A 22,076-nucleotide genomic window follows, 5' to 3' on the forward strand; every position below is an offset into this window, starting at 1 on the left:
AAAGTCTGACTGACAAGGGGGGGGGGGGTGCACCGTGGGTTGCCTACTTACAGGATTTGTGTCAAAAATTGCCTATCTTTCAGGCGGCCGCAAACGGCTTACTAGAGACGATGGGGGGCAATTCCCGCCCCCCCTTAGTTGTGGCTACAACTGACACGGCGCGGTCACAAGGCATCCGAACCTACTGTAGACAAGAAACAAAGTCCGCGCGCCGCCGCAAATGCCCCCCCCCTCCCCTCTGAACGAAAAAGGTGACTTCGACCTTACCTCCTATAGCGCTGATTATTTTTTTTTCACTTTTTTTCTACCTTAGTCCTACGCTTCAAATCCAAATTTCATCCCGGTCGGACCCACCAACTGGAAACGGGTATGGGTTTCATGCTTAAGCGCCACCGACACCGGGGGGGGGTCCATTCGGACTAGCTCAGATGGGTCGCTCCCGCGTAAAACTTCTAGTTAGTGGTATGAAATTTTGGATATTAGATGTGTACAATGTGAGTGGTATAAACCCGTTAAAAAAATAGCCTAATCGGAGGATTGTCACCTCTCCCTCTTTTGATTTGAACCTGCACTTCGTCGGTTGCGAGCTGTATACGAACCACCGACCGACCACTTACACCTACATTTAAAACGGGGCGCTACCAAGTTTTTGTTTTCTCCACTTTTCGAGGCATAGAAGTAAAATACCAGTGGCCGCTGCAGCCGTCATTGGGTAGTGCGTAGTTACAAATAGAAAAGAGAAGTAGGCTTGAGAACAAGTCAACCTTTCTCAAGGCGCAGGGTTGTGGTTGGTTGTGCGGTCGAATTTAAATAGAAACGCGCGTAAAGTCACAGCCTTATCGAAAATATCTCCTGCAACACTTGGAAGTCAATATGGCGCCCTGTTTACTTTGACAGATGCCATTTATTTGGTACTAGTTGTTTGAAAACACCATCGAAAAACTGTTTGGAGAGATATAGAATATTTCTTTGTGACTGACATCTGACTTTTATTAATATGGCAACTAGAAGTTTGACTGAGGTTTTTGTTTTAATGCGAAACAATGCCATGCAAAGTCGGCACATATATACTGAACAGGTGAGTACCATACGTTTAACCAATATTCCTAATTTAACCATAGAAACTTGGAATTACTTGATGAGACAATAATGTTTCCAAGCTGGAAACTGTTGCAGATTTTTTTTCTGTTGTTTTCACTATGATAAATCTAAACAAAAAGAAATTGTTATAAATTTTAGTGTTGTGTCATTCATTTGGGTTGGTTCAGGATTTGTAAATAATATTGAATATTGTTTATCCTGTACAGGCTGTCTCAGATCGTATGGCCTTGGTGCCTCGTTCTGTTGATGTTGACATTGAGCTTGCGGATTCTCGCTTACCCCCAACATGGTCTGACGGATTAGAAGAGGCCCAATATGCTCTTTCTAGAATACGTGGGAAGTTGAAGCAACTAACTGCTCTGCATACTCGCCACTTGCAGCGTCCCACACTTGATGACACCAGGAATGAAGAAATTCAGATTGAAGCCTTATCTCAGGAAATTATGAGGGTAAAATTTTAATCTTGTTTGTTTCATTCATCATTTTTCTATGTCTGAATTGAATTTTTAAAATAAAACTTATTACGTTTTTCCAGATGTTCAACAGCTGTCACAAACTTATTCAACAAATTCGTCATGATGGTATGAATGGCTCTGGCAAAGAAAGACAATTGGCAAAAAGTGTTGTGTCAGCCCTTGCCAACTCCCTTCAGGATCTCTCCAATAATTTCAAGACCTCACAAGGGGATTATTTGAGAAGTAAGTTCTTACATTGGTTTTACCTGTCTTTTCACTGAGCTTCAATTTAGTTGAGTAATTCAATGTTTCACTTCTGCAGAGCTAAACTCTAGAGAAGAGAGATCGAGACAATATTTTGAAAATCCATGGGATGTGCCTAGCTCAGCTTCTGCACAAAGTAATGCTGCTTTCCTTGGTCTAGATGAGAGATGGGAAGTGGATAGTAGTCTTGACAATATAGACCAACAGTTTTCAAATGTAGCCTCAGGTATATTTCTAAATGTGGTCTGCATTAATTTTTTTTTGGTTCAAAATTTACTAATTTTTCAATTTCTTTCAATGACAGGGAAAATGACACAAACTCAGTTGCTTCTTATGGAAGAAGAAAACACAAAAATCATTGCTGAAAGAGAGAAGGAAGTTTCTCACATTGTCCAGTCAATAAGTGAACTGAATGCAATTTTCAAAGATTTAGCTCATATGGTGGCAGATCAGGTACAAACAAACAGAACTCTAGGCAGCTTTTTTTTTTCCTCTAGCATTATGACTATACTATAACAATGTTTATTCTTACTACAGGGGACTATACTGGACCGAATAGATTACAATGTTGAACAGACTCAAATACAAGTTGGTCAAGGATATCAACAATTACAAAAAGCTGACTCTTATCAAAGGAAGAATAGAAAGATGGTGTGTATTCTAGTCCTTGCTGCAGCCATCATACTAATGCTCTTCCTCCTTATAATATTTAAACTTTAGCTTTAAATAGAACTGCTGTGCCTATTCTCTTGTTAATAGGTCTTCTTATCTTGTGTCTCTTAATCTTTTGAAGATCAAAAAGTCCTGGTACACTTGCACTCACCTTGCTCTTTGTTCCCCGCTTATGTTCCCTGACTATGCCTCCTGAAAGCCTATGATGATGAGCATGACTTTTATTTGGAATGCACTGTAAATTCTGACCATTCATTTTTCTGCTTTTCTTTAATTTTGTACAACTATCACATCTTATTTAAATATACCCCTCTAAGTTCAGATATTGCATCCGCACTACCCTAGTCATAGAACTGATAGATATATCAACTATCTTAGATAATTGAAATGTTAGGGTGGATTTAGTCTTGTGCACCCAAAGTTGATGCCTCATACATAAGATACATTTTTCAGTAGCTGACAGAGAAGATGTTGGCTTTGTATTTACATGACCAAATCCACCGTTGGGGGTTTATTTTAATGCTGTGACTACGCCGTGGTCATGCTGCACTGAATGTGTCAATACCAGAAGCATTGTTATCTTCCTGAGACCAGGGGCTTCAAGTTATCCAATTTATAGTCAAAAGTGTATTTGGTCAGATCATACATCCTGAGTTGGAACCAATGCTTTCTGTGTAGATCAGCTTTTTTAGCCCTCTTTGAAGACTGTTATACACTTAACTTAAAATGTACAAAGTTAGTCTCTGAATTGAAAATATTGTGTTAATGATTCCCATATTACTTCTCTATTATTTTTGTGAAATTATGGATTTATCTTATATGCCTGTTCTATTTTTGTTTGTATTTTGAAGTTTTCATCTGTGATCATAATTTATTTTGGGCATGTTTGCTGCTGTGGCCAAATAAGATTTTATCTATGTTGTAGTTTGTGTAACATTGTGAGACAATGTTAAATGGAGTATTATCTAATGTCAAAGTCATTTATGTTGCAAGGTGTTCCCATTTCTAAGTATTACATTATGACTTATTTAAGAAATGAAAACATTGTTGAATGCTGTTTTAGTAGAAAATGAGAGATGACTTGAAAAAATAAATTATTGCATATTTTATCTCTATTGTTTTATTTTGATGTTTGGTTTCCTACTTTACTTAAAGACAAGCTTTACACATTACCTACAAAATCTACAAAAAGAGGACATACAGTAGTTGTATCCAGAGAGCGAACTAAACACTTCTCATTATTAATGAAACCTCTCAGCTCAGAATTAAAATGTTACATGAATATATAACACACCAAGGTAGGAATTGTTAAATCAATCTAATACCAATGTTCATACATGACAATACACTAGATATATATAGAATATGTAAAAAGAACTAATGTAAAAGAAAATTTTAAGTTAAAAGAACATGTTCATAACAAATAGGATAAATTCACAGCCAAAGTGCAATGTCAATATCGATTGAAAGGGCCAACATTGCAGCAGATCTTCTCACATTCCTCAACTGTATCTCAGTAAATGTGTATCAATTTGCTCAGCCAATTCATGAGCTCCTAATTAAAACCTTTGGAACATATTAAATCACAGAAAGCAGGAGTATCAGAAAAACTTAACTCCTTTCTTGCCCATGTGAAGCAAGACGGTAAAAATGTGAAGTTTTATCCTCCATCAATTTATCAGGGCTATCAAATTCTAGAACCTCTCCTCCTCCTAGAACAAGAACTCTGAAATAAAAGAATTGAGATACAGTAGTATTTGGTCAATGGTCAATATTCAGAGGATAGAATAGAATTAAGAACACAATTTTTGTGAATTTACCTGTCAGAATCCATGATTGTTTCAATTCTATGAGCAACAGTAATTACAGTACTCTTCCCAAAAGACGCTCTTATTGTTTTTTGGATGAGACGATCAGTTTCATGATCTACATTAGCTGTTGCTTCATCAATACAAAGAATCTTTAAAATAGGAATTAGAATTAAGCGCAACTCACAACAAGATAATAATGTTTAATAATCACAGATAGATAGTTAGATAATATACCTTTGCGTTGTGTAGTATAGCTCTAGTAAGGCAAAGCAGTTGTTTCTGTCCAGCAGAGAAAAAGGAGCCTCCAGGTCCGACCTGAGCATTGAGACCTCCCATTCTCCTTACAACATCCACAATATGACACCGGTTCAGGACATCATACACCTCATGGTCACTATACTCTTTGAGTGGATCAATGTTGTCTCTTACAGACCCAGCAAACAGAAATGGGTCTTGTGGAATGACAGCTAATCGCCGTCTGAAAGGTGGAAAATAATAGATAGATAATCCATTAGTTGTTAGTAATGTCTACACAGCCTATCGAGCCTATTCATTACAAACCTCAGACTGTGCAGACTCATATTAGAAATGTCTATGGAATCAATAAGAATACATCCGTTTGAGATTTCAACAAGCCGAAATAATGCTGCGATAAGGGAACTCTTTCCTGCACCAGTTCTACCAACAACTCCAACTTTCTCAGAGGGTCTTGTTTGAAAAGTTATACATTTCAATGACGGTGCAAGGTGATCCCTATAAAGTCAAAAGAGAAAGGCACATTGAAATGTTTTCAGTTAGCACAAATCAGCAATTAAAAATTCCAAACAAGATACATACCTATATTTTAATATGACATTTTGAAACTGAACCACCCCTTGTGGTGGCCATGCATATGGAGCTGGTTGCAATCCTGGCTTTTGTGATTCACATTGAATGTCAGTAATGTATTGATGAACTCGTTCAACAGCTACCATTTCACGCTCAGTTTCGGTAAACGCATTGACAACACCACCTAACATGCTCGTTACAGAAAGTGCATATGCAATTGCCAAGCCAACAATACCTGAATTTTTTGGAAAGAAAGAGAGAGTATTTTCAGAGCAAATTCCATTAAGTTTGATGCCAAATAGAGGAATTAATCATTATAGCACACAAAACTAGTATAAAAACATTAACAAGTCGGTCAGAATGTACTCACAAAAACAGAAGATAATAAGAACTTACCAGGGTCCGCTACATTAAACTGATGTTGTATAACAGCAATCATGCCAACCCCACTGATTATGGCAACTCCCATTAATTGAAGACGGAGGCCAAGCCACTGCGATGCAGCCTGAGATGATAAAACTGATCTTTGATTACAATCCAGAAAATTTTCATTTTGACGTTTAAATCTGTATCAGAACAATTTCTGTAATTAAAATGTGCCAGACCAATAGAACATCAAATCTTGAGAATTTCTCATAATTAAGATACCTGTAACTAGCCCGGAAAGCACGTATGGTGGCCAGTCCAAGCATGGACTCACTAAAATGAGAATACACAGGAGAAAGTGTTACACTTGATATGCGTTTTAGTTCTCGAGATGTTTGGCGGTACTGTTCTTGAAGCCAGTGGTAAATTGGTATTAACGGTATAAGAACCAAACAAAGCCACGGCAGCCCATAAATTGTAACAAACATAGTTCCTATTTAAAAAAATTAAAATAATTACAGAACATTATAAACATTAACAAAATACGCTTTGAAATGTTTTTGCTTTCCATTTGATAGATAAGAAAAATAAACCTACCAAGCAAACCAAAAAATTGTGCCAGTAAAATATTTAGTATAAAAGGCAATGAGTCATCAACAGTGTATGTATCAGAAGACAAGCGGTTCAGAACTCGACCCAAAGGGGATATATCAAAGAAAAATATCTTTGCCTGCAAAGAACAGAAACAAAATTGCAATTAAAAACACCTTTAAAACGGGTCACCACCAAAGAGATTAGATTTACTTACTCGCATGAGTGTCTTTATCAACTGTTTATGAAGTTCTGTGGCTGCATGAATACCAGCATAGGCAAACAAGAAGGCTCTAAGAAGCGTAAAGAATGAGTTCAGACCAGCAATAGTACCATAAACAGTAAGATAGAAAGAGATATTTGTCAGCTCAGGTGTTGAGATGTTCGATGCCACAAGTCTTTCCACATCAACTTTGAATTCTGTAAGAATGAAGAAAAAAAACTAACATCAGAGGCAGAAAAGAATGATGTACCAGTAACAAACAGAACCCAATTTTAATTAAATACACAAACCTGTGTTCTTTCCTAGAGGATTACTGCTATTATGAGATACCCAATAAGACATCCACCAATCAGAAAGATTCCTAGTTGATTGCATGAGAATAAGAGATATAAATATTGCAATGGATAAAAAAGGAGATAACGCTCTCCAGTAAGCTCCATATACTTTCAATTGCACTGTTCCAATTTCTCGATGTTCATTCAAAAGAATGTCATCCTCTTGTTCTGAGATTATATCTGGTGACATAAGAGACTGAATTAAAACTGTCAACAATTCATAGAAGATAAAAGAAAAATGAAATTACCTTCATCCCTAGTAATTCTGGTGCCCTCTTTACTTCCTGATGGAATACTATCAGAATCGAGAAGAGCAAGATTTTCCATTTCTTCAGCAAGAACATCTGAAGGCGATCCTATAAAAAAATGAGAAATTATATTATGAACTGTCATGTACATTAATCAACGTCAAAATTTACGATAGTGATAACAAAGTGCACATACCCATATGTACAATTCGTCCAGCTGATATTTTCATAACAACATCTGCGTAGCGTAAGCACTGAGCGTAATGTGTGCACAAAATACGAGTACGTCCATTTAATAGCTTACGAATACACTTATCAAAAATCAAATTTGCCACTGGAGGATCAACAGATGATAAGATGTCATCAAAAATATAAATTGCTTTGTCCTGTAATGAAGTAAAAAAGTGAAATATGTCAAAAACACACCATGAATGAAAAACATTGAGAACTTGTCCTTGTAAATGATTTCCGTAAAAACTTCATTGACTCTTCAAAAACAAAATACCTGATAAACAGCTCTTGCTAATGCTATTCTAGCTTTCTGACCACCACTTAAATTTGTAGCACCTTCAGCGATACCACAAAGATCTCCTTTAGGAAGGGTACGCAGATCATCCTCAAGACAACAAGCATCCAAAACAGATCTGATAAAAGAAAAAAATGGTGTAAATCCTCGTCATTTTTTAACAAAATCCAACCTATATCATGAGATACAAATTGCTGGTTGACTATTAAATTTGTGTGAGTTAAAAACTGACCTGTAACGCAGTTGATCAAATGGTTTGCCAAATAAGATATTATCTCGGATAGTGCCCCGCTGGAGCCAAGGGTGTTGGGCCACATAAGCAAAGCCTAATGCAAAATAAAGTTCAAATGAATCAGGAAATACTTCTTTAACTTTTCTTAAGTCCAGCAGTGCAACAAACCTTGATCAGAATTATCCACAGCCACCACACCAGACTGTTTCTCTGGCTCAGCAAGTATGGATGCCAAAAGTGTAGATTTCCCACTGCCCACTTCCCCAATCACACCAATTAACTGACCCTGTAAAGGAAAAACGAATTATCTTTGATGTTTACTGAAAAATATGTATTTCCAAAGCAAAGAAACAAACAAAAATAGTACCTTAAGGATGGTGAAGTTCACATCATTTAATTGGAACCTATCTTGTGATTTTTCATTTCCCCACTCAAATTTCCCGTTTCGAACCACAATGGCAATATTATCATTATCAATGGGAAGGGGATGGTAAAATTCATGAAGATCTAGATCTGGAAGCTACATTGGAGAAATTATCAAATGTTAGAGCAGTGGAGTTATTGACAAAATTTGTGAGTCATGGATAGTCAAGGACATGATGTTTGTAAAGGAAATGATTGATTAGATTTAAAAAATCAAAAAGTTCACTCACTGTTATGAGCTTCTGAACTCGAGCAACAGAAACCCAAGCTTCAACTAATCCGTTCAAAACCCAGGGGAATGCATTCAAAGGTGCAATCAGCATGTTCAAAAGTGCAATAGTTGTAAAGACCTATATAATGTTTCAAACAGAGTGTAAAGAATGAGAAACTCAACATACATATTCACTGGTGAAATAGATTCAGCATAGTTAGAAATGTGGTCACTCACTCGTGAAGCAGTAAGCTGACCTCCAAGGAGTGAATAGCAAACGAAGGTAAGAAGTGCTATCATGACAGGAGTGGTTGCCCAAAAAAACACACACATGGCATCAAGGTATTTTCTCCCTTTCAAAAAATACAGTTCACTTTCTCTTATGCCTGAAAACAACACATATGTTACAATCCATTTTCTCTGTATATTACTAAGACATTAAACAATGTTCACTCACGTAAAATTTTGGTCAGAAAGTGTTCTTCCCAAACATGCATTTTTATAGTTCGCATTCCTTGCAAAACCTCAGAACACATTTCAACTCGTTCATCTTTCTTTTCCATCATCTTTGAGCTTAGTGAACCTATAATAGACGGATAATTAGCACAACAATTTGATTCAAAACAGACAAATAGACCAAAAGTAACCCTTTTGCTTACCAATTTTCATGGCAATTAATTTATTTATTGGAATTAAAACAACAGCAAAACATACTCCAGCTAAGAAAGCTAAGCCCACTTGAGTATAGAGAAGGTAAAATGTTACAGCGAGCTGAAAGGGAAACATTCATATTATACACTTCAACATTCAACAAAATTATGACATCATGACAAGTAATTTATTACCTGAAGGGGAATACTCCATAAGGCGTGAAAGCTGGGACATGAATTCACTATTCTGTCAGTGTCAGTACTCATAAAGTTAACAACTTCTCCAGAGCTGAAAATTGGAGGGTTCCATTCAGTAAGAGAGAACCTTCAAATCCAAAATTACATAGCATTAAAGGTATTATTTTATACAAACCTGAAGAGAGAAAAAGATTTTGTGCTCAGAGTGAGAATTTTGTTGTAGACAAGGGTGATGATAGCTGAACGAATCTTCATTCCAACTTTTGCCATCAAGAAATTAAAATGTGCATTGCAGAGAGCAGCTGAAAAAAACAAAAACATAATAAGGCAAAAAGTTTTGGAATTCTTATGATAAAAATATGGAAGACTTTAAACTTACAAATAAGGGCTGTAAGACAAAGGCCTAGAGCAAAGAAGTATCCATCTTCTTTTCTCTCTGATTTAGATTCTATGAATTTAACAAGTAAGTTCAACAAGAGAGGGGAGGCAAAACCTACAGCATCTCCAAGGAATTTTATGACCCCAACACTGTAAAATTCCCAAGCAAAGCAAGAATGTAAAGCCCTTAATAAAGACACTGGAGAAGAGACAACATGCACATCTTCAACTTGTTGTGGAGCTGCGAGTGATGCTTGAAGGGAGGAGGAAGGACCCTGCACACTGCCATAGCCATACTGTCCTGCAAACAACAGATCAGAAAAATGTAATAATAGTAATAACCGAACATGGAAAAGATACAACCAATTTATTAATCAGTACCTGAGCTCAAGCTAGTCTTTTCTGAATTAAGGGCACTTGAACGCCCAATTGCCTGCTCAAGTTGAGCATGTATGTACGACGGTGTAAGGTCTTCCGGCAAATCAAAGAGATCATCTACATCATGTAGTTGCCCCTCTACACCTTTTACCATCAGTGGTCGTACCCAGTGAAAAAACAAGCGAGATGAGAATGTTGAGTCTTCCATGGCAACCCCAAGGTAGCCAGGTTCTTGTTCTTCTCTGAACCCACTGTAGGCATGGCGGGAGCTTAAAAGTCCTTGTCTCTCATCACTCTACCAAAATAATATTTACAAGATTAAGTTTTGTGTAAAAGTTCGGAATACAAAAAAATGAATTAAAGGTGACAATCACTGTACCTGAATAACCCGTTGATAATATTCCGTGTACATTCTGTTATAAGCAGCATGAGTACCTCCTCTCCCAGGTAAAAGTGTACAAAGGTAAAGAAAATGTGTACACAAATTAATCAAATCTGCATAATAATCAATGTAAACTGACTGAGATGCATTTCCTTCTCGTATTATTCTTGCTAAAGAACGAACTGACACAATATTGAATACAAAGATAAGTGTCCACAAGACACACGCAACTATAGGTCCTCTGGGGCTTACTCCCAAGCGATGTCTACAAGTTAAAACAAAAACAGAATCAGAGAGGTTTATAGAATCCTTGAGAACAATAACAATACAAGAACCGGACAGACTAAGATCATACCTTAAGGCAAGAATATACCCAAAGTGCACCAACCAAGCAAAACTTTCAACTGCATATAAGAGATAATCAACAGGATGTAGGGCTGTGGGAGCATCATTTATCTTGTTACAGACTCTAATAATGGGCTCAATAGCAAGAGCCATAGCTATTACTGAGCGCACAAAGATCACTCTTATCATATTTTTGTCTCTCACAACCCATCTGTCCTGGCTTCCACAGTAAAAAGCTGACACAGCAGCTAGTAACGTCAATGTTGGAACCTGAATTTAACAACAACAAAGAAAACAATGTAAGAAGTAGAATTGCATCGCAATATTTTACAGCTCAAAATATAATATGCTGATTGTGCATCACTGACTCATCCATGACTCATTATTTCATTTAAAAATTTGTGTCGGAGCAACTCTACCTTCATGCACAGCTCTTGAAAGCATAATCCAAGATCCTTGTGTGATGTAGACCAGACAACAAGGCCATCTGGTCCACACATCTCATCCCAATTCCATTTGAAAACCCAGCTCACTGAGCTGGGTCTTGTTGACGAGTTCATTGTGACTTTGAGAAGAAAACTAGCCCCCTATCAGCGTCATCCTGATCACACACAGATAATTTCACACTTAATTTGTAAAGAGAGTTAGTCTCTGAAATAACTGCGGAAAAGAGCAATGTAGAAAATTAAAGTTCAAGGCCTGACACGACAAAACTGACACAGCAACCTACTGACAATAGATACATGAGAGAATTTCTACAATGACGAAGTTCCTAATGACGATAGAAAATACAAAATGTGACACCTAAAATGACTCAAAAATACTCAATAGCCCCCTGGTTCTAGTGTAAATACTGAGATTATGCTGTCAAAATGACAACTTAACCTAGGGATGAATCATCTCTGTACTAATACAATAACTTGTTCCTAAAGGATATTAAGGTTGAGTTCAGAATTAATGTAAGACACCAGTCTAACTTTCCAAAAAATACTAGTATAATTGGTAGAGTATTTTTACCATTAGAAAAGTATCTCAAAAAATTAAAGCGGCACATCAGCATCAGCTGAGGGGGACACTTCGAACAACAACCCCTTCCCCTTCCCTCCTAAACAAACACAACACTTAGTAAAATGACTCTATACCTTAGTGGTACAAGAAGGGGGCGTTGCCAAGTTTGCACTACAAGAACATTCCCCTTGTTTTCTTTTGGATGACAATCTTCAAAGAGAAACGAAGCCCTGATACTACTCTGCTTCTCTATTCTTACTATAATAAGAAGGAGCGTTACAATTTATTTGGAAGTATTTTTTACATTTTATTAACGATTTTCTTATTTCGCGAATACAAGTGCGAGATATCTGTTGCTCAAGGGTTGGTCGCCTGTCACTAAAAAGAAGCGTGAACTTTCGGTAAGAGTTCTTGGTCCGAGTGATTAATCTTCTCAGCTGGCCGCTGGCTGCTGTCTGCGAGTGCGAAAAGGCCTGTTGTGCCGTCTTGCCCATGTGTGCAGTTTCACAGTTCATCGGCTTTTTGTCCTTTCTAGTGTTTCCATTGTATTAACTCATCTCCCGATATGGGACGGCGCCATGGAATCCGCAATTCTAATTCGTTCGCTCAGAAGAAACGCAACCAGAAACACAAGGTTTGTTAATTGTTTTTAGTTTAATTTTGTCCATGGCCATGGGAAACCTAACCAATATTCTAAGCTACATGTGTGGAACAAGTCAGTATAAAATTTAAAAATTTTGCTCTGTCAAAATTGATCTAGTTTCTGGAAAAGGTTTTGAAATGGTTTTAGATATGTGCGAACCCGTACAATGTGCTAGCATGGCTGTGTTCAAATCTATAATCTTCATTCATCAGCATTATATTTTTATATGGTTTTCGTTGTAGCAAAAGGATGTCTGGGATCCGGCAAAAGCAAGAATGAATTATGTTGACACTGTACGTGAGAGTGAAGGATTTTCTACTTACTACAAGGTGTGTTTAAGGCTTTCCAAATTACTTTATTACCTTGAACGATACAACTGTAAATCTATATTTGCTGTTGATTGACTTTGCAGAAACAAAATGTATGTCCTGAAAATGAGTGGGAGCAGATGATGGCAACCCTCAAAGAAACTTTACCTACATCATTTCGAATAACTGGTTCCAAAATGGAAGCATCTGCAATGCTTGATGTCATTGAAGGGCAGTTCTTCAAAGAATTGCTTCCAACTGGTGTTGATACTGGTACAGATATCAAACCACCCAAACAGCTCCCATGGTACCCTGACCGTCTTGCCTGGCAGCTAGATATATCCAGGAAAGATATTCGTAGATCAGAAGAATACTACCGGCTTCATAACTTCTTAATAGCTGAAACAAGCACTGGCAACATTAGCCGCCAGGAAGCTGTGAGCATGATACCACCTCTTGTTTTAGATGTGAAACCCCATCACAAGGTAATTAAAGTAGATATGAATTTGTTTATGGCTATTTACTCTGGCATTTTTAATTTATAAAGGTATGTACAGGTTCTTGACATGTGTGCTGCACCTGGATCTAAGACTGCCCAACTCATTGAGATGCTGCATGCAGACCAGCAGCCTGGAGACCCTCCTCCTGAGGGCTTTGTTATTGCTAATGATATGGACAATATGCGGTGTTACATGCTGGTTCATCAATTAAAACGGCTCAGTAGTCCATGCGTTGTCATTGTTAACCATGATGCATCTCAGTTACCAAATATGCAAATTCCTGGTCAAGGTTTGTTATTAACTTGTATAGTGATCTTCCTCTTATATTATTCTAATGCACTTGTTTAACAAGACCTTTATCTAAACTCCAGATGGAAACCCAACACCTTTAAAGTTTGATCGTATTTTGTGTGACGTGCCATGTACTGGTGATGGCACTCTTCGCAAGAATCCTGACATATGGGAAAAGTGGAATGCAGCCAATGGTAATAATCTCCATGGAATCCAATACCGGGTTGCTCGAAGAGGCCTTGAACTTTTGGCAGTGGGTGGACGGATGGTTTATTCCACATGTTCACTGAATCCCATTGAAAATGAAGCAGTACTTCATCGAATACTCAAGGAATGTGAAGGTAATTTTTATTATATCCTCAATTAACTTTGCCCTAGTTCTATGTTAATTTTGGTGTATTACATTTTCAGGTAGTGTAGAGCTTGAAGACGCTAGTGCCTCCCTACCTGGCTTACAGTTTAAGCAAGGGATGACAACATGGACACCATGCTCCAAAGACCTCATTGGGTATGAAAAATATGAAGATGTTCCAGAGCAGTGGAGAACCCAAGTGCGGCCATCAATGTTTCCACCTGCTAAGGAGGATGCTAGCAAATACAACCTAGATCGGTGTATTCGTATTTTGCCTCACTTGCAAAACACAGGAGGATTCTTTGTAGCAGTTTTAAACAAGGTGAAGACTTTGCCATGGGAAGCCCGCCCCAAGACAACAGAGCAGAGCTCAGATTCGGGAGAAATCAACGAAGCTACAGAAGTCAATTCTGCTAACAGTCCGCCTGTGAAAAAGCGGAGGACAGATGAAGCGGAAAGCACAGAGCAGAATGTAAATTCAGATGAGACTAAAGAAGTATCAGATGAGGTCAAGCCACCTAAAGGTAACCCCAAGAAAAATCCTAAAAGCCGAGGATATAAGGAAGATCCCTTTGTATTCTTTTCTGAGAGTGAAGAATTGTGGCCTGTTCTTCAGGAAGCATATGACTTGAAATCTGAACTGTCTTGCACCTCCTTCTTGACCCGCTGTGCCGTGGGCAAGAAAAAGAACATATATTTCACAACTCCTGCTCTACGTGATTTGATTAAAAATAATGAACAGCGAATTAAGGTAGTATGCTCAAAGTTCATTCTGTGTATTAAAGGCAATCTGTATGCTAAGTTCATTAATTATTTTTTCATTTGTGCTAGATTATTAATACTGGAGTTAAAGCGTTTGCTAGATGTGACAACAAAGCAATGAAATGCTGTTTCCGTCTAGCTCAGGAAGGATTGAAGTGTATTGAATCTTTCATTGGACCCAAGCGCAGAATAAGGGTAGATAAAGATGATCTAGTACTTCTTTTGACTTGCCAGGATCCTTCATGTCCCCCTGAAATTGAAAAATATAGTGCTCCTACTCAAGAAGCTCTCAACAGACTTGGTATGTTTTAATTGGAATACATATTTCTTCTTTGGTATTTCCCATGTGGAATCTCTCTATTGTGGTGACTATCTTTTTTTCCAATTTTTCAGAGGATCACGGCAGTTTTGTTGTTGAATTTGAAGGCAAAACTTCTTTTGGTAGACAACTTGTGACAACATTAGTTGGTTGGAAGGGTACACGCTCTGTTCGAGCTTATGTAGGTGTTGATGAATGTGTCCACACTCTCAGATTACTTGGAGAAGATGTCTCAAAATATGGTGCGTATGAATCTAGTATCTCATTTATGTTAAGATATGTTCCTGCATAGTACCCTAATTTTTCATTTCAAATTTTGCAGAGGTGAATAAATTTAAAAACAGAGCTGAGAATAAAGAGAGTGAGCTTGCTAAAATAAATGAAGAAAGTAAACAGGAGACCGATCAGAAAGAAGAAAATGAAAATGACACAGTGGAGGATAAGGCTACTGTTACAAATGATCATGAAAATGGGAACCCTTGAGACATTGCATTTTGTTTTTATTTATAATAGACGCCTTTTCAAAGATGACAGCCATTTAATCTTCCATAAAAAAAAGAAATAAGTAATGTAAAAATCAATTTAACGTTTATATCTAAACATTTGTTAAAAATTCCATAATTAGTTTTTTTAAAAGTCATATATGGAGGGATTGATGGATGCAGGACAAGTAGTTAAGCTAAGAGCTTTTCAATAATAGTGGTCAATCTTATAAGAATGCCTTTGGTGTGTTTCAGACAGTTTGATGTTCTACAGAATAATGTCGTACAATCTCCAGGATTGTATGTTCAGCTATTCCTGATTTTGCCTAGAATATCTTTGCATGCGAGTAGCACCATGGTTTTACCTATTTTTATTATAATTATTGTTTGTCCAACAATCATCTGGAAGAGGCCACTGAATGGTAGTCATTCAATAAAGTTGATTCATAAGATCTTTTGTGTTTAAGCCCTTTGTTAATCCTTGATCATAAATTAATGATGCCAGGATAATTTAATTTCCTAATCATATTATTTTGAGATGATAGCAAACTGGAAGCTTCTGTCCGTATGGGTTCAGCATGGAGCCAGCTCATGTCAATGACTTTGCAAGGTCAAGAGTCTTTCAATCAGACTGCACATACCAGATCCATTGACATAAACTTATCACATTGAATTAGAGTCTGAAAGCTTGAAGTAAGGATAGCTGCAATGATTGGAGTGGCTTCAGTCCATCGCTTGAAGCGGAGCAGTCGAAAGTCCTTCACATCTTGCCGTCGAGGTCAGAGGTCAGCACTCCGCTGCGCGCGCCACGCCTGCCTACTGCCTTGTCGCCATGCATTTGGTGTTCTGGTGCCTGCCGGTCACGTTGCCGTCGGCGAACCGCACTTTCCTGGTGACGAACACGTAGTCCGGGGAGGGTGCAGGGGGCGGCGCGGGCCGGGGCTATGGGGCCGCGGGGGCCGATGCGGGCGCGGGCGCGCGGACAGCCCGGGCGTACTTGAGGCGGGGGTGGGCGGCGCACAGCTTGGCGGTGGGGCCCATCAGGTGCGACCGCCACGCGGCGTCCGTATCCCGGACGTCCGAGTGGCACAGCGGGCAGCGGCGGCACTGCGCGCCCAGGGCTGCGGGGCGGAGAGCGAGTGATGAAACGGGCAAGCTAGGAGGACCATCAGCAGCAGTCACCGTCACGCGGTACTTACGGACACACGACGAGACGTGCAGCTGCATCCGCTGGAGGGGGACCGCCTCGGTGCAGCCGCCGCACCGCCGGTACAGCGCGCGCAGCTCGCACTCCTCTGCAACAGAATCAGAGACATGGCAGCGAGCCGGAGCGGAGCGGAGCGGACCTGCGGCGGGCCGGGGCCGGGACCTTACCTGTGAGATGCGTGGCGAGGCACGCGATCTCCACCACCTGTTGGCACTCGTTGCAGCGAGTGAGCAGCGGACACGCCCTCCAGTAGTGCGAGTTGAGGCCCTCGCCCGACGCGAAGCTCTCGGACACTGCGCCGCAGAAGTCGCAGGCCTTGACGTCGCCGTCACCATCCGCGCAGCGCCGCGCCATGGGGGGCTGGGCGGTGGCCTCGGTGGGCGAGGCAAGCGAGGACGCCCCCGAGGAGGACGACGAAGAGCCGCTCTTGGCGGTGGAGCCGTTGGTCCAGGACGCACACATGGACGCGCTCATGGAGGAGCTCATGGCTGCGGCATGGCGGCGTAGCCCAGGCCGCGGCGACGGCGCGGGGGAGAGTGTGGCGGTGGGGAGGCCGGCGAGACCGCCGCCCTGGCCCTGGTGCCAGGAGGCGCTCATGGAGGAGGGCGGCACCCAGCCCGCGGGTGGCCGCGGCGCGGGCGAGCCGGACCCGCTGCTCTCCTCCCGCTGCCGCTCCTGCATCTCGCGTTTCCGCTGCAACACGCGAGGAGCAGGACGGCCAGGCTCAGTGACGGGGAGCAGGGATAGGAGCAGGACGCACGCGTACTGGCCGGCACTTACCTGCACGTCGATGGCGTCGAAGTCGGTGAAGAGCTGGCGGTAGAGCAAGTTCCGCCTCGTGATGTCGTCGTCGGGGGGCAACTGCTTGCGGACGAGACGCGGGTTTGTGCGGTACACGAGCACCAGGATCCTCTCGGCCACCTTGCGCACGGCCTCGGCCGGGTGCTGCAGGCCCTGGGCGCCCAGCTCGGCCAGCGTGCGGCACGTCATGCCGCTGCCCTCCCGGGCGCCCCCCGGACCCGCCCTGTCGCGGCCGGCGGCCCCGGCGCTGCTGCCGCGCGCCCCTCCGGTGCCGGGCTGCGAGATACCGTGGCTCAGGATCAGCTGCTCCACCATCTCGAGCCGGCTGAGAGCGAGGCGCGGGTGCGTGGCGGCCTGCAGGGGCCTCGTCAGCGTGGCGGGGATCACGTTCAGCGACCTGGACACAAGGAGCACGGGGCTTGGTCAGCGCCGGAGTTCAGCGCGACAGCCGCGGCGGCTTCCAGTGGGACCTAACGCACCTGACTTGCTCCACGTCCGCCATGCTGAGGATGGTGTGCACCGCCATGTTGTGGATCCGAGGCGTCGAGTCTCCTGACTTGAGTAGCAGCTCCGGCAGCAAGCGGTCCACAGATCGGCCCACTTCTGCCGGCGAAACCCTGCGAGGAATGGAACCCGACCGTGAGAATGGGAGGCACATATTAAATGTGACGTGCACATCAACGAAGTAGATAGCCCACCTGTCGGGCACAAAGTGCGTGAAAAACAACCGGATGACCTCGGCGGCTAGGCTGTACACCGAGAACACCTTGTCCCTGAGGGCACGGTGCAGCAGGAAGATGGCGGCCCTGGCCTTCTTGTTCGGCTGCGGGGTCGCGCGGCCCTCGTCGCACAGCTCGGAGCGGAGACGGCGGAGGCCCTCTTCCTTGTCCGCGAAGTGTTTCGAATAGAATTTCTCCACCTGCGACATCAAAGCCAGGACGCACGTGAGGGCGCGGGGCGTGGGCTCCCGTGGCCCGCCGCGGCTCCCGCTAGGCGCCCGGGAGGTAGGCAACGTGCGAACACCCGCGCGCGCACCACCGCCGAGTTGCCTACCCGGCAGGCGCCCTCCCAGACCCAGCGCGCAGCGCGGGGAGTTCAGTCAGCTCGAGTCAGCTCCACGAGACTCACCATTTCGACGCCAAACACGGAGATGGGGAGGGCAGCCTGCTTCCGCTCGCGCTCGTTGAGCTTGGAGCGCGGGCGATCAGAGTGCTCCTGGTCGGGGTTGGGCCCACTGCAACAGGAGAGTTTCGAGGTCACGATGGTGTGCCCGGGTGGTGCTCGTGGGGCGGGGAGCAGGGCCAGCCTCTTACTGTCGGAGTGCAGGCAGCGCGCGCTCCTCGTAGGCCTCGTAGCTGCTCCTGGCGGTGGGGGTGCAGGAGCCCGCCGCGCCCGTGGACGCCCCGGACCCGCCCGAGTGCGCCGCGTTGCCGAGCGCGCTGACGGGGGTGGCGGGGGCAGACTTGAGGCGGCGGCGCTGAGCCGAGGCCACTGGGCCGCCGCCCCGCAGAGCTGGGGGCGCTTCTTTGGCAGGAGGGTTGACGACTGGCCTCGGGAGGCCGCTGCTGTGGGCGCAGGCGTGCTTTCGTCAAGGAAGGTTACGGTGAAGAGAAGTGAGTCAAAGTGCGCGCGCCGCCTTACCTGGACCTAGCCGGGGTGGTGGGCCTGGTGGTGGTGGGGCTGGGTGAGGCGGTTCTACGGCAGTGCAGGGGTGAGGACGGTGGCAGCGGCAAGCGTCTCTCCACGACCTGCTCGGGCTCCACCTCCGCGATCGCTTTGGAAATCACTGCTACATTGTCTCGTGATCCGTCCACAGTTTCCTCGTCTGGAGTCTCGTCATTCCTCGCGACAAGCTATACAATGAAGTCGTTCAGTTTTGGAATGTTATTTTGGTTATATACTCATACTCAGATCGTGATTGTGGATACTCATGTTGCTCACCCCATTCTTTTCCAACAGGTCGTCGACGGCCAGCTCCTTGTACAGTCTATCCCGGAGCTCATCTATGGTGGTCTTGAGCGTCCTCGCCCTGCCGAAGTCCTCCGCCGCGATGGCTGCCCTCTTGTCCAGGGTCATCCTGGCCAGGCGTTCGCCGGCCGCGTGTAGCTGCGCCTGGGCCGCCTTGAGCTTCCGCGCGTACTCGAAGCGCTCGTCTGCCAACAGAGTTGCATGAGCGTCAGTAAAGCTACCTGCGTGTGCGCCATTGGCTCTGCAGAGGCCAGTCTGAGGTCATCCGCTCGAGAGGGGTGGGACGGGGTGTGGTCAGCACAGCACTCCTGGTGCCCGAGTGCCACACCCTCCGCCCCATCCCCTCCCATTACTTCCCCCTCTTTCTCTTACCCTGCACTGCGACCGCCTTCCTTGCCTCCATCTCGCGGATGATCTTGCCCGCGTCCTGGTCCACGTACATCTGGAAGGCGAGGTCATCGTACGGCGTGTTCTCGCCCCCCTGATTCTGCCCCTGGCCGGGCCCGTCGGACGCGGGGCTGCTCAGCTTGCCGTTGCTGGCCGTCACGGCGTCCGTCTCGTCCCCGAGGATGTTGACCGCGATGAGGCCCACCTAGAGGAAGAGAGCGTTTACTTCACGACTCCGTGCGTCGTGGGGGGAAAAGGGGGCAATAAGGGTCGCAGAGACTCACCTGGTTGTACCGGTTGTACTGGTTGGAGTGGTTGCGGTGCAGGCGGATCTTGAGGTAGCTGCCCGCGCAGGGCGGCACGCTCACCGACTTGAGCTCGCGAGACTTGAACCCCGTGCCCTGGTTGTCAGAGAGGGTGATGAAACCCAGGTACTGGAAGGGCGTCGCGTCTGCGTCGACCTCATCCTTGTCCCGGTCGCCGTCGCCGTCCTCGGGTGCCTCCGCACCGCCGGCGTGCCCGTGGCCGTTCTGCGCGCCACCGCCGCGCCAGCTGTCCTCGGTGCCGACCCATAGCTCGATGCGCTCCGCTGTGGCCCATGGACAGGGTCAGAGGTCAGCACGTTCCCCAGCGGCCAGGCTAGCTAGGCCGCACAGAGGCAAGCCAAGACGCTGTACTCACGGATCAGGCACTGGTGGGCGAGGACCTGCACTCGGCGGATGGCGGACGGCCGCTGCAAGCGCAGCACCAGCTCCTGCGGGTACTTGCAGTGGCGCGACGACTGCCAGCCCCGCACCGTCGGCTCATGGCGATTCAGCTCGCTGGCTGGGTGTCGCTCCTCCTCGCCTGTGCCCAACACACGTCACAGGTTACACCGGCACATGCATGTGAACCACCGCGCCACCTCGCCTGGTAAGTACCCTCCGCAAAGTTGCCCGAGCTGGGGTAGCGAAAAGGGGCACTGTGGCCATTTAGGTCAACTAGTCAGGGGAGCTGTTGGGCCGGCCGCGCAAACTCACCTGGGAGATTACTATGATGAGACCGCAACCCCCTCCAACCCTCAACCCCCGCATGCATCCCCACTACCCATTTCCCCACCCCACCCCCTCCTATACTGGCGCACACACAGAACTTGCGCCCCCGGCTATGCTGTTAAAACTCCATAAACATACATGACAAGTGTTTTCCCTGTCGTTTTCCTTGGAGCCGTGTATTTGCGTTCACCCTTTGCTCGGAGTGGCCGCGCAGAATTGATCGCCGTTAGCGCCTCGTTCCGACTGTCACTGCGGCCGGGGCCGGGGCCGGGGCCGGGGCCGGTGCGGGGGTGCGGGGCTCCCGCCGCGCTCCGTGGGGAAGACAAGCAGTGACATCGGAGCACGTGAGGCTGTCCGCCCCGCGTGACATGGACGTCTCGTCGGGGGAGCACGCCAAGAGGGGCGTCCTCAAGCACGAGTGCGGGGGGTGACACTGACACTCCCTCCAATCCGGTCTCATCACAAAGAGATTCATAGCATGGGGGAGGAGTGCATTAAGCCTAATCTAGTCCAAGGCAAAGCGTTTCAAGCAGACTCAATATTCAACACTGTAAAATATAAATCCGCCACTCCAGCTTAAAAATTATTTTGCATTCCAATAGAATCCTCCGTTGTCTTTGCAGCGGGTACCGCTTGCACCTCACGTCCACCACCCTGTTCACGCCCCCCGAGCAGGGGGTCGCCAGCGCCCCTCGCACGGCACGCGGCCAGCACGACTCGTCACCTCCCGTAAAGGGGTGCCAGCAACACCTACCCAGACGTGACGACACGCCACTCACACGGCCCGATAACCTCTCCACTTCACGAGTCTCCCTTCCCCGTCCCTAAGCGCAGCCCGGACCCCGGCCCTCCCTCCAAAGGTCCATGGTCAGCGGGGCGGAGGGGGCGGCCTCGGCGTCGTCTGCAAAGAGAGTTACCTGAGGCGAAGACGACTGTGAAGGGAATCTGATGTGGCATGGCTACATGGCTGTCCTGGTAAACACTGGGGGACGGTCCGGGAGGGCCTCCCGTGGTGCGCGCGGAGCCTCGCCTCGCCCGGACTGCGTCCGGAGGGCCGGCGCGCGCTCGCGCCCGTGGCGGAAGGGCCTCCCGCGAGGGAGAAGGTGCGCTGTGGCGGCGATGCGCACGCAGCCCGGGACACTGCCGCGATCAATATGTGGTGGGGCTGGGGTGGGCTTGCCGTGGCGCCCCCGCCGCAGCAACCACCCCCAACCCTCCCCTGCCGCTCTGGAGCCCCACTGCCACCGCGCCCCCCACCCTCACGCCGGCCCCCCGGACCCACACCTGGTTTCACCATCATCACCATCACCCACTCGAAACCTTCAAGGCATCTTTTGAGGCGCTGTTACCGCTTTAACAATGTCCCAAATTTGTATTTGATACAACTGTGACCATTG

The 22,076-nt window shown here is 45.3% G+C and overlaps 4 protein-coding genes across 5 annotated transcripts; 2 read left to right on the plus strand and 2 right to left on the minus strand.

Annotated features, from left to right (window-relative positions):
- Nucleotides 1-858: 858 nt before the first annotated feature.
- On the plus strand, nucleotides 859-3,601 carry LOC113213002 (syntaxin-16). Its single transcript, XM_026431906.2, has 6 exons — nucleotides 859-1,078; nucleotides 1,308-1,550; nucleotides 1,637-1,799; nucleotides 1,879-2,046; nucleotides 2,125-2,273; nucleotides 2,358-3,601. The coding sequence occupies exons 1-6, from the start codon at nucleotides 998-1,000 to the stop codon at nucleotides 2,538-2,540; spliced, it is 987 nt and encodes a 328-aa protein (XP_026287691.1). The 5' UTR covers nucleotides 859-997; the 3' UTR covers nucleotides 2,541-3,601.
- On the minus strand, nucleotides 3,595-11,732 carry LOC113213001 (ATP-binding cassette sub-family C member 10). The gene is made up of 28 exons (XM_026431905.2): nucleotides 11,635-11,732; nucleotides 11,037-11,218; nucleotides 10,628-10,887; nucleotides 10,270-10,537; nucleotides 9,894-10,185; nucleotides 9,514-9,813; nucleotides 9,310-9,436; nucleotides 9,132-9,225; nucleotides 8,946-9,057; nucleotides 8,744-8,869; nucleotides 8,524-8,672; nucleotides 8,306-8,425; nucleotides 8,020-8,172; nucleotides 7,821-7,938; nucleotides 7,653-7,746; nucleotides 7,400-7,538; nucleotides 7,091-7,280; nucleotides 6,895-7,002; nucleotides 6,602-6,826; nucleotides 6,306-6,508; nucleotides 6,095-6,227; nucleotides 5,780-5,990; nucleotides 5,528-5,697; nucleotides 5,141-5,366; nucleotides 4,865-5,056; nucleotides 4,538-4,781; nucleotides 4,313-4,452; nucleotides 3,595-4,218 (listed from the first exon to the last, which is right to left on the minus strand). Exons 2-28 carry the CDS (start codon nucleotides 11,175-11,177, stop codon nucleotides 4,104-4,106), a joined length of 4,650 nt encoding a protein of 1,549 aa, XP_026287690.1. The 5' UTR covers nucleotides 11,178-11,218; nucleotides 11,635-11,732; the 3' UTR covers nucleotides 3,595-4,103.
- A 340-nt stretch (nucleotides 11,733-12,072) lies between these two features.
- Nucleotides 12,073-15,734, plus strand: LOC113213009 (tRNA (cytosine(34)-C(5))-methyltransferase). The gene is made up of 9 exons (XM_026431913.2): nucleotides 12,073-12,259; nucleotides 12,511-12,597; nucleotides 12,681-13,061; nucleotides 13,134-13,365; nucleotides 13,448-13,708; nucleotides 13,779-14,470; nucleotides 14,551-14,782; nucleotides 14,875-15,042; nucleotides 15,123-15,734. The coding sequence occupies exons 1-9, from the start codon at nucleotides 12,191-12,193 to the stop codon at nucleotides 15,281-15,283; spliced, it is 2,283 nt and encodes a 760-aa protein (XP_026287698.1). The 5' UTR covers nucleotides 12,073-12,190; the 3' UTR covers nucleotides 15,284-15,734.
- A 149-nt stretch (nucleotides 15,735-15,883) lies between these two features.
- Nucleotides 15,884-21,715, minus strand: LOC113213008 (centrosomal protein of 104 kDa). Of its 2 annotated transcripts, none has more exons than XM_052266431.1 (14): nucleotides 21,597-21,715; nucleotides 20,327-20,491; nucleotides 19,930-20,234; nucleotides 19,631-19,850; nucleotides 19,232-19,443; nucleotides 18,932-19,143; nucleotides 18,604-18,852; nucleotides 18,419-18,524; nucleotides 17,989-18,209; nucleotides 17,770-17,907; nucleotides 17,270-17,687; nucleotides 16,657-17,182; nucleotides 16,482-16,577; nucleotides 15,884-16,403 (listed from the first exon to the last, which is right to left on the minus strand). In XM_052266431.1, the coding sequence occupies exons 1-14, from the start codon at nucleotides 21,634-21,636 to the stop codon at nucleotides 16,225-16,227; spliced, it is 3,087 nt and encodes a 1,028-aa protein (XP_052122391.1). In that variant the 5' UTR covers nucleotides 21,637-21,715; the 3' UTR covers nucleotides 15,884-16,224. The 2 variants fall into 2 exon arrangements, with proteins under 2 accessions (XP_052122391.1, XP_026287697.2); XM_026431912.2 differs by having other exon boundaries at nucleotides 18,604-18,855.
- Between the last annotated feature and the right edge of the window lie 361 nt (nucleotides 21,716-22,076).

Source organism: Frankliniella occidentalis, unplaced genomic scaffold (genome assembly GCF_000697945.3).
Source record: "Frankliniella occidentalis isolate FOCC.00 unplaced genomic scaffold, Focc_3.1 Scaffold39, whole genome shotgun sequence".
NCBI lineage: Eukaryota > Metazoa > Arthropoda > Insecta > Thysanoptera > Thripidae > Frankliniella > Frankliniella occidentalis.